Raw genomic sequence first — 12158 nt, 5'->3', positions numbered from 1 at the left:
TAAAAAAAGTAAATGGGAGTGGGTAGTGGAGAATATAACTTTGGCATCATGAGATGTAAATTTGTGAAGTGAGAGTCTTATCCGCAGAATAAAATGAAGTTAACTTGGCATCGAAACAGAGCAAATAGAATATCAAAGCCCTCTTTGGACCCTCACTCACTGCTTCACATGATTCCCACTAACACACACATCACCACCTATTAAAAACTGGACCCACATTATGGATGTGACATAACTCAAATTAATCTCTAATTAAATACTACTTTCAACTGCATCTCTTCTTTTCCCCAAATCTCACAACCTACCTTCCCTAATAAATTAAAACCTCAACACCACTTAGTCTGCTAAATCATATCAATCACCCAAAACTTTCTAGCTCCCTACGAGATTAGGACAAATCACTTTCTTCCATGTCATTATCTTGCTTTTGAATTCTAGTTTTTTACTTAAAGCCTCTTTGAACTTTGTAGTAACAGCTACATAACAAGGAATAAAACTACACCATCCGATGACATTTTGGTGCCATTCATGACAAAATAACGTGTTTGTGACTGTGTATGTGTCATTCAGTTGGTTGAGTCTAAAAAAAGAAGTATAACATTTGAAGTGGAGAGATTTTCAGGGTTATGATATAGGAAATGAGAGTAACATGATCCGTTGTCGTATAGCCTACCGGTACAGATAGTATTAGGTATCTTTGTGAGGTACGTAGGTAGTACTACGGTTTTGGTTTGGTTTGAGCTGTCTCATTAAATTTTGCATGGATCCCATGAGTCAATATAGGGACAATTTAACAATCATTATCTGATTAGGTCTAAGAAAGTGGTGATTAATTACTAGTGAAGGTTCGGTTGAGTTTTGTACTGTGCTAATAATGTTCATGCGTTGCTATGATTACCTCATCAATATGAAGATGGTAATGGTACTAATGGTGACAGAATGGAAAAGTGGACGTACTTGACTTTAATTCAATGTATAATGTATGATGGATGACTAAAATGGTGAAATTCCATGTATGAAAAGAAAGAAAAGGAAACGGATAAAGCATTTGGAAGGGTTGCTCTTGGAGTTGTGGCTAGTAGACAAACACATTGGCCATAGTCAAAGCACTTCACAAACCCAAAATCCATTTCCAATGAAAACCACAAATCCACATGGTTTTGCTTAGGGATATTGAACGATCAAACTCTTCCTATGCTGTACTCCATTTCCCAGCTCTCTCATTAAACAAAACACATTCTCTTTCTCTCATCACTGTCCCTACTTCACCACCCTTCTCAACCAACTTTAATTAGTCTCAAATAATTATTTAATAATACTCATTCAGGAGTCTACATGTGTCAACCTTTTATTCAAAAACATATGTCTTTTCTTTCATCACACATTCAAAAGCCTCCTAACTCCCATCCTTTAATATACCATTAGTTTCCCAATCTTTCAGTCCCGACCCAATATTATTGCACTAATAAAGGCATGAGAGTGTTAGCTTAGCTCCAGGGATTAGGGTAGGGTCCCTGAATAATGTGTCAAAAGCCAAACTACAGGGTGTTATCCAATTATTCGTCCCATGAATTTCTCTCACCGATTCAACACCAGCCAAATAAAAATTAACAAATTTTAAAAACACCCAGGAAATCTTTAATATTCATACACCATTCCTGTTCATTAGATTATAATATTTTCATTTCTACGTATATTCTTATCTAAAAATATCATATGTATACATTTGTATTAATAAAAGTACAGTTCGTATATCCCAAAAGACATGAATTTGAGCTGCGCTGATAAATCAATAATTTGTAAGTACCTATTTTAACCATAAATTATATAATCAAATTCTGGTTTTTTATGGTAATAGGCAAATCTGATTACGTTATTATTGAAGTAGGCAAAACATTTTAAAATTTTGTTTATAGACAAGTAGTGCAATTTCACACAATTTTAAATGAAGAATTTGTGTATACGTATGAAAATTTATTACAAGAAGCTGTAATTAATTATGTAATGCTAAAATCGTTAGAAATACACTGAGTTTAGTGAGGTAGTGCACGAACTCAATATGTAATCAATTACATATTTATTATAATCCATTACAACAATATCTTAATTATAATTAAAACTTTGAATTATATTTAATTATAATAAATTATAATTAAAACTTAAATCGTAATCAATTATAATTTAATTATACCTTTAACTTAGTGTATTAATAAGACAATCACCAACGTAAATAAATCTCAGATTCTAGTGTGAGATGATGATCCAATTATAAGTTCTCCATGTATATACGAGTGTGTGCGTGTGTATGCAAACTAAACTATACCTTGATGACAGAGAAAAGGAAAATTTTGATGGCAATACATGTAGAGAATTGATTCCCCTTCTCTAATTATTAAAGATTTGGTGAAATGGAGAAAGGAGGAAAGAAAATCTGAATTCTGAAAATAGCGAAATCAGTTTTCATCCCCACAGTATATTACTTACGCTTTCTAGCATCAGCTCCACCTTCGTCTATTATCCTGTTCGAGAGGACACCAATGCTAAAAAAGGGAGGGAGAAAGCCATGATAAACTGCATAAGGTGTTGCATCTCTTGCATCCTCCCATGTGGGGCTCTCGACGTCATTCGCATAGTGCACTCCAATGGCCGAGTTGAGGAAATCACAGGCACCATCAAGGCCAGAGATGTCATGAAGGCACACCCCAAACACGTCCTAAAAAAGCCCTGCTCCGCCATACCAGCCGCCGACGGCGGCAACGCCACTGCTGTCCACAAGATCGTGGTGGTGCCACCCGATGCAGAGCTCCAACGTGGGAAGATTTACTTCCTGATGCCACTCCCTCCCTCTCCTCCTCCTCCACCGGAGAAGAACCAGCAGAGAAGGAGGAAGAAGAAGGAGCAGAGAGAGAGAAGTAGGAACAACACCAACGTCTCTGTAACGATGACTAGCTTGCTTGTCTCTGATCGCTACTTGACTGATATACTCTCAGAGAAAGCGTCAACGCAAAGAGACAGAAGAAGAGGACGTGTTGCAGTGTGGAGACCTCACTTGGAGAGCATTTCTGAGTCACCTTCTGATCTGTAACACTTCTTCTTCTTTGCCTACGGGCTATGTTTGTCATGTCTATATAGTTATAATCCTCGTCTTATAGGCTTCCAACCCAATTTCTTTTAAAAAAAATATAATTTTCTTCTTCTTCCTCTTTTTCTGTTTTACTTTGCTTCTGCAAAGGCTGCTGTGTACATAGGTTGTCCATATCAATATGGGGATTGTTAATGAGTTCGAGAGTTGAAGTTATGGTAGACCATAATTGGGTATGTTTTGTACAAGATTTTAAAAAACCATTTGTGACCATGATTTCAGTCACAACATAAAGGTTTTCGAGATTTCAGATACAAATTGTTCTACACCTATGTGGGCCGTATTCATCTGCAATTTTTCTGGCAATATTTGAGGATACCATGTAACTGCGACTATAATTTAGAATCTTGGTTTTTATAGTTTAATTTTTAGTTTTTCATGGTTGTGCTTCAGTTGGTGGGGGCATGGATTTGATCGAACAGAGCTATAATTTTGTAATTTTCTGGAAAGAGGTGAAGCAAACGTAGAACTTTATACGGGTTTCAATTATTCTGCTTTAAATTGTTGAAGTTTGGAATTTAGAATATAGTGCAGGGAACAAAGATAAACTATGAGTGAGATACAGGATGAACGATGCTACATTCTAATTCTACTGTGTGACACTGTCATGTGTAATTCTGTAGTGGATCACAAAGGAAGGTGATTGCGACATGATAGATATTATGCTTTTGCTAGTAGCAGTGGAGTATTTTATTTACCACTATTTATATGGTTTCACTGGGGAAAATGACACAGTAGTTCGTCGGTGTCAGTCATCCTTTAAGGGGAGACAGTGACATGATGCTGCAAATGCAATCACTTTCTATACAGTTTGAAGTTGTTATCATGGCAGAATTAAATTCACGTTGATAGCTTTTTCTTCTTTTTTTTTCTGAAGTGGGAAAAAAGAGAAAGAAATTCTTTTGGACCCTCAAATGGGGAGGACGGATTCATTCATCATCATCAGTGTCTATGCAGTGCAAAGCCATGTTGTACTTCACCCCACTACAAGTGAGGGAGGAAAAAGAAGTAAAGGGAAAAGTGTGGTTGGATGAAGAAAAGTCCAAAGGGATAAATTTGTGGTAAAAACAATTGAAAGTCCCCACTCTGGTTTCCCATTATATTCTAATAATACATTGTTATGCTAAGTTTGCATAAATGAGGGGATATGACTTTAGTTTAAGCATTTTGTTCTTTTGGGTATGAACATGATTAAGAAATGGTTCAGTTAGTGGCAGAGGCATCCTGCAAAAGTGATTAGCACAGTAGAGTTTGACCTCTAGGATTTGCTGCATGAAATGAGCCTTGAGTAAAGCTCTATTCTAGCTTGTTTTTGGTTCTGGTTCTGATTCTGAATTTTGATTCTTATTTTCTTATGCAAGAGAATAAGGGATTTAGTTTTTTTAACTTGAGTGTTCCACCACTATTGGCCAATAAAATGCTGATAGAGTAATTAGTCTATAAGATGAATGAATCATTGCAGTGTGATGTGTCCTAATTCATCAAGAGGGGCCTGTAGAGATCTAGTTTATGCAGTGTAAGTCTCATCTATTTTTGGAGTTGTAGAGTAAGTTGATGGGCAGAGTAGACTAATAATATAAAGTTCTTATATTGTTTTCTTATTCATTGGAAATCGCGGTGTGCGACAACTAAACCTTTATGGACTAACAGAATTTTGCTGTTCATCTCGTGATATGTCTGTCATCAGTAGTTTGGGAATGAAAACTAACCATTTTTTCTACTCTCCTAACCAGAGGATTTATTGCTAAAAAATTTTGTTAGGTTTTCTATGGGAAAATGATCGTGCTTTTACTTATATGGCAATGAATTGACATGGGAACAAATAACTGGTAACCATGTTGAGACTCATTGATTAACACTTTCTTTGATTATGAGGAGGGAAAAAAACTAGAGAGAAAAATTATTTTTTAATGTGATTTGATTAAGTACGGAAAGAGAAAGAGAACAAACAAAAGGACTCGTTGAAAGGAATCTTTCTTTTGGTAAGGATAAAAAAAATGAAGGATGTGAGATAAGAAAGAGTAGGACTTTAAAATTGCGATTCTCATATTGTTTTTTTAAGAGAATTCTTGTCAACTGTTTTCAGTTTTACATGACATTTTTTGGTAGAGGGTCATACAACTATTTCACATGCTTTTATAAATGTTTTTGGTAAATAGTAATGACGGCATAATATAAAGTAATTTAAATAAAATATTCAATATACATTACTTTTAACACAATTATAATACATTTTAACAAAAAATGATATTTTGACACATATTTTGATCACATTTACATAGTTTATGTAGTGTTTTTAAAATTAATTTTAAATATTTTTTTCAATTATTGTTTATACTGTAATCTCAAATTGTAACATTGCATTCTCACTTGAACCTAGCACACCAAAAAACCTAGGTTGGCGACATTTTTATATGTTTTCGCTAAAACGATCGGTGACCATTTTATCCCTTTTCTTTGAAATGAAATGTTCTCCCTTCAATTGTAATTCTCATATTCTCTTTGTCATTAATGAAAGTTTTGTTTATGGTGACCATGTGATAGACATTACAAAGTAGTGTTGGTTCTCAGTGATTTTTGAGGATAACAACGATTAGTAAATGTGGTGAAGTTGGTGAATATAGTCATGACACGAATGTATGTATGTTTGTATGATAGACATTTTTTTGTTAGCTTAAGATTTTTGACCAAAGTTTATTTTTTTGCATATTTCTTTCCGTCATTCATATTTCTTGGTGCTTTGAATGAAAAGTTAAGTATAAAACAAAAAACATTTATTGAAGACACACTATTTAAGTGGTTCACTGTGTTGAATGACTTTGTCAAGATAAGTATGAATCTTTTAATTGAGTTATATAGTAAGTGGGTTGAAAGGAGGGGTGGTTTTTCACTTGGTACTTACTGGACAATAAAGGTCAAAGACACCACGTTACCTACAACATAGATATGAAAAACCCAAGAATCACACATGGCTGGACAAAACTGAAGATGTATACAAAGAAATGCTATAGGACTCTCACATACAATTTTGATATATGGGTAATTGTTATTTTGAAATAACAGTTTTTGTAGAGGGTTGTACACCACAAAGTATGGAGACCTTCATATAACGTGTAACTAGAGACCTTCAAACATCTCTTTTCATTGTTAAATTGACACAAGTTCAAGCTAAGGAAATAATTTGTTTTGTCTTCTTTCATTTGTTTAAGGAATGAAAAAAAAATGTTAATTTCCAATAACTCCAAATACAACACACAGTGACATTACTTGAAAACATTTGCATTGTCATTCATGTAGGACTTGCAAACTACTTTTGAAAACTTGATAATAAATAGAGGAATCAATGAGGTTGTTCTTCTAAAAGAAAAGAATGAAGTTCAATGCAAGTTGTTGTTGTCGAATTCACGAACATCGAGTTAGGAGAAGTTTGAAAGCAATTCTACAATGAAAATAGCTTGAAGGAAGGATAGGTTTTTTTGACCACCAATAGTTTATAGTTTTTACCTACCAAAAATGTGACTACAATTGAATAATAACAAGGTTAACTACTTCCATTGGATCAATGTTTTGCAAAAAAAAAGAGGTTTACTAGGTTGGAAACAAAACTAGTATACATTGCACAAATAACTAACAATCAACTTAAGAATTTTTGTACAGTTTCAAGAAGTTTGTCTCCATATAGGTTGTTTTTACTATCTATGATTTGTAATTATTATCTACCACAAATGTGACTATAATTGACAAATAACAAGGTTAAATACTTTCATTGAGACTGATTTGCAAAAAAAGTGCTCTACCAGTTATGATTCATAAGTGATACAACAACTTAAATTTACATGTTTGAATAAATAACAATTTACATTACTAAGTTGTAATAAATAAATCTAAGTCTTGAAGCATTTATTCCCTTCCTGCACAAAGAAATTTTATTCAATAATACCAGGGTGTACTAAATGGTGAAAACACAAAAGAACAATATAAAAATATTTAACAACAGTTGAAAATATTTAACATTATCCTACTTACATTGGTGTATTCAAGGTTGCTTTTCCCATCAATTTTGGAACACCATCCCAAAACTTAATCATTTTTAGAACTATGACCCCACAATCATATCTAGATTACTCAAACAACCATATACACACATAATTACAACCTTCAAATTAAAAATTATATATTTGTGTTTAGTTCATTGGGAGTAACCTCTGTACTTGAAAGGTTGACTTCATGTCATCATTACAATTTAACAGCATTGAAAATGGTATCCAATGTTATAGGTCCACATAATGATAAAAAAAAGTTCAAATATATACTAATTACATAAACAAAATATAACCAAAATAACTCCATGGTAAACTACAAATGCTTACAATAAAATTGTCTATCTTTTTACGCTTTTGTTTGTTGTGCCTAAGTAAATCAAGGACAAAGAACTCCATTGTTTGACACTTGACAACATAACACCACCAATAGTCATAATGTAAAATTAAGGAAAACAACTAAACAAGAAGATTTTTACCACAATAATCATCATGTATTGTTGATGGAATAACGCCCATCAACAACCTAAATTATTAGTTATACAAATTTATAATCATGTAGATTTTTTGTGAAACTTAGGACCTTTTTGTGCATGATAAACAAATGATGTACTTGATTGGTTAATCGAAATAGAATGTTAATTTTTGAGTTTTGGTTATTACTTGATTACCATTTTACTTTTTTTGGTCGTTTAGTTATTGGACTAATATTTATCTCTATTTATTTTTTTTGAAAGGATTTGTTCGATGTGAGCGATATGAGCACCAGATGCTCTTAGCCTTTTATTTTTCGAGAAGGGTTATGAGGAATGCATCCTTAATCGAATAGGAATAGGTCGAAATAGGTTTAGAGGGGTCTTGAAGAACAAGTCTGAGACTAAATATAAAAACACTCGATTAGGGTTCTTTGTGAACACTTTCATGCCCGATTTGGATAACTTTTTTATGTAAACCTTGTATAACTGACTTGGTGTGTCTCATTAAAACCTCCACTTCCAAAACTCTCCTTAGGAAAAAATTTCTAGTCCAAGATATAGTATATAATGATTACATGGAAAACATTAACAAAAATAAAATTTAAGATGAGAAGTGCTCCAAATCTGCAATATTTTCTACCATCGATATTGGGGGTGTTCAGGATTTTCTGGGAGGAGGTAGAGCTATGCACTTAAGGCTTCGTCTAAAATGTAGGACTTAGAGACATTGAGTAGTGTATAGTTTGTGAAATGTGGTCCTCGTATCAGATCCTTAGTTAGTTAGGTGTTAGCATGTAGCTTGTGTCTTGCTTTCTTTTTGAGGCTTTTTTTTATATCTCCTTAGTTCTTTACGAAAAACTTAGTTCTTCCAACTACATGTATTTGGCTGCCCGAGTCCTTAAGTCGTTTAAATCGAATGACGACCTTTGTCAAAGGTTGTCTCAGCCTGGTTCAATGTTGTCACCATTATGATGCATTGCCACTTCAAGACTTAAGTTATGTATTTCCAACGCGATCTTCTCGAAGAGATCCATGAAGGTTCTCAATGACTCGTCTTTCCTTGTTGGATGTTCACAAGTGTGATGGATGTTAGATGATGTGGTCGACTTGATGCAAATTATGCTTCGAACTTGGTAACAAATCATGTCGAAGCAGTCGATGAAACTTGTGGGTAGGCGTGTGAACCATCCGAGCATCATCCCTTTGAGAGAGGTGGGAACACCTTGTGCCAAACAACATTGTGAGAAATGTACAAGCCAATTTAAATTGCAAAGAAGCTTATATATTCGTCAGGATCGATGGATTCATCATATTTTTTATATGTTTCTCGTGGTCACCATGAGATTAAAGTAAACTTGGGTCCACAACGGGTGTCAAAATATTCTTGCACGACTACTCTTAATCCCACAATTCTTCTAGCTATGGTGTTATCCCTAATTTTCATTGTCTAATTTTTGTCCACTCATCTTTTATGATGTCATTCGATCAGTTATATGCAAAAAGTGCTATAACACTCAAGTAAATGTTCGATCTTGATGAGATTAATATATACATGTAGTTCAAAAATATTAAATGTTTTACCTGCATGTCTTATTTATAATGTCTTTAATGAACTTTTACCTTTTGAAAAACTTAATTACGATGCACTAACCTTGTTTAGTGTAATAATCTATGATTCATTTGTAATTCTACTAACATGCTTACTAAATGGTTTATGAGAACGTTCTCAACAACAATTACCTCCAAATCGATCCATCATATAGATAAACTAGGTGGTACGTGTACCTAGTGTACCTATTATTCTGTTTATAGTTTCCATCCTTTTTTCTCAATAAATCCAAATTTAAAGTTTTCAAAATTTTAATCCCCCATCCCTATAAACTTTATCTTTACTTCTCTTTTTCAGAAAAACATACTTCATATATTACAAGAAAATTATTAAATAATAACTAATTTAAAAATAAAATAAATAATCATTATATTAACTAAGTTAAATATTATTTTATAAATTAAAATAAAATTTGTTACTAATAAAAATTTATAACTAATTTGTAGATTAAAGTCTAGTTACCAAAATTTCAGCTAATTATTATTATTATTAGATTCTATTAGTTTGTCACTCTTGAGAGAATATGGGTTATAACATTAAAAGAAGAAAAAAAATATCTTTGATTAAGTTTGATTTTCTTAGGATCAACTCATTTTAATATTATTTTTTTGTTTTTATATTAGGTAATAAAGAAGGTAAAAATTAAAATTGAAAGAGATAAAAAGATAAACAGAAAAATTGGATTAAAATCCTATGATTGGTGTAGAGAGCTAACATTATGTCAGCAAATTCATTACTCGAGTGTTGGGAATTCAATTTTTAACATGAATTTTTTTATTAGTAACATTTATTACAATATAAAAGAATCAATTGAAACTCATTAAATAAGTTAAAACATGCACAGAGTTAAATTTCTAATAAGTTTTAACTAACAAAAGAGTATTTGTTCGTTAAATATTGAATAAAAAACTAATAATTTCACTAAAAATGTTTATTTTTGAAATGTGTTGATCCAAATCAAGTAATTGAAATTATAAAAAATTATAAACTTGTCCATTTTTCGAAATATATAACTAAATCACCGGCTAACTAAAACTATAAGGACAACATTAATTTGTCACATTAAATAAAACTGAGGACTATTTGTCTCAAATAAATACTCACAATAAATGTAAATTAAAATTAAGAAAATTAGAAAACTACTCACAATAAATACGTTTGATTTTGTCTCAAATTCATTATCATTGAGGACTTTACTATAAAAAAGTATTAATGTCTTTCTTAAATATTAATGTAAAAAAAGTTAAAAAATTTAGTTTAATTAGTATTTTAATTTCAATATCTGTGGGATAGATATGTGATTTCTTAATTTCTTTGTCCTCAATTCAATTTTTATTAAGATTCAACATAGTTTAACCATCATTTGAAATTGTCATTTTTTTTACCTTCTTTCTCCATTTTCTCGACCATCCACCATCCCTCTTTTCTCCTTCTTTTTCTTCTCGAGAATCCATCTTCTACCATTCTTTACCCTTCTACGTTTTTCTCTTTCTCTCTTAAGGTTTCTTTACCCTTAATACTTTTTTCCCCTTCTACTTCAAGTCCCCTTTACTCTTTTCTCTTTCTATTTTTTCCTCTTTTCTTTCGGATTCTCACCTTTCAACCAAATAATAAAATTCTATTTTGAGTTCAACCCATATATGTAGGATTCCTTCAAAATTAAACTTTTCAATTTTCAAGTTGCTAGTGAAAAAAAGAAAAGAGAAGGTACAATGAGTGAGGTGTTAAATAGAAGAGAGGTGGTGGTAAAAGGTGGAGAAGAAGAAAAAAAAAAGTTCAAAAAAAAATTGGAAAAAGAGACCACATTGAAATTTTTAAATAAAATGGGAAGTGAATTGATTATAAGAAAAATAAAAAAAATGACATTAAATAAACTTCACAAATATTAAAATTAAAGTATTATTAACCAAACACATTTTAAAAAATAAAGCATATTTTCTGAGTAATAAATAAATAGAACATGTAGAAATAGAAAAATTTGCTGCACTGTGCCACTAGTAATCTATAAAAATATTTTTTTTTTAAATACTTCAGTATAAAAATATCAAATATGTAGGAGCAACTAAGAATATTGTACGATGCATGGAGTTTCTTTATTCGGAACTCAAATTTGCTTAAAGAAATAATGTAAAATTAACTTATAATGCAAAATTTAATCACTAAAACATTATTTTTTTCATATAAATAGCGTTCCATATCAATTCACTGTGTGTCTTTGTTTTTACCAAATCGGGACAAAATCAATATCAAGATATTTTCAATTAAAGAGCTCTAAACTACTTGGAAACTTTTTCAATGAGGCTGACCACTAATCACGATTGAGTGGATTGTTGTAATTAAAAAATAATATGAAAAGTTGAAAAAAAATATTTTCCTCTTCTTTTTTGTCGTGCGTAATGAACAAAAAGAATCGGAAAATGCAGAAAAAATATGCTATCATAGATTCAAGCGGCGCTTCACACTTTTACATTGATAATTATTAAGATGGAACCTAAAAGTTCTCTGTCTCTTTCGCTTTTGTTATATATATGAAAATAAATTTAATATTATTTTAACATTTTATAGATTTGTGCTTTAAAAAGCTTTGGGGAATGATTTTATTCTCTAAGAGTGAAATTAAAGAAAGAAAAAGGTTGATCATAAACTATGGTTTAGAGATTTTTTTTTCATTATACCGGTATACATGAATGGATATTCTAGGAGGTTAGCAGCAATTTTCTGTAGTGGTAAGAGTTGGAAATTTTGCTACAACAATTCTAATTAATGTCAAAGATAATTAGTGAAGAAATGAAAGAACCGTGTTAACAACTTTTTATAATAATATTTTAACAATAAATTATGTATTATTGTTTTATTGGTCTGTATGTTTGAAATGGATCAATCACGAACTA

At 31.6% G+C, this 12158-nt stretch overlaps 1 protein-coding gene across 1 annotated transcript; it reads left to right on the top strand.

Moving 5' to 3' along the window:
- Positions 1-2259: 2259 nt before the first annotated feature.
- LOC108339130 (uncharacterized) lies at positions 2260-3385 on the top strand. Its single transcript, XM_017576279.2, has one exon. It carries the CDS (start codon positions 2564-2566, stop codon positions 3083-3085), a length of 522 nt encoding a protein of 173 aa, XP_017431768.1. The 5' UTR covers positions 2260-2563; the 3' UTR covers positions 3086-3385.
- The last annotated feature ends 8773 nt before the right edge of the window (positions 3386-12158 follow it).

Source organism: Vigna angularis, chromosome 1 (genome assembly GCF_016808095.1).
Source record: "Vigna angularis cultivar LongXiaoDou No.4 chromosome 1, ASM1680809v1, whole genome shotgun sequence".
Classification (NCBI taxonomy): Eukaryota; Viridiplantae; Streptophyta; class Magnoliopsida; order Fabales; family Fabaceae; genus Vigna; species Vigna angularis.
The sequence above is the reverse complement of the archived record's forward strand: the minus strand, read 5'-3'. Positions and strand labels throughout refer to the sequence as shown.

Bases quoted from the DNA above. Each gene is read 5' to 3' on its own strand.
- LOC108339130 (XM_017576279.2), top strand. From the start codon at position 2,564: ATGATAAACTGCATAAGGTGTTGCATCTCTTGCATCCTCCCATGTGGG.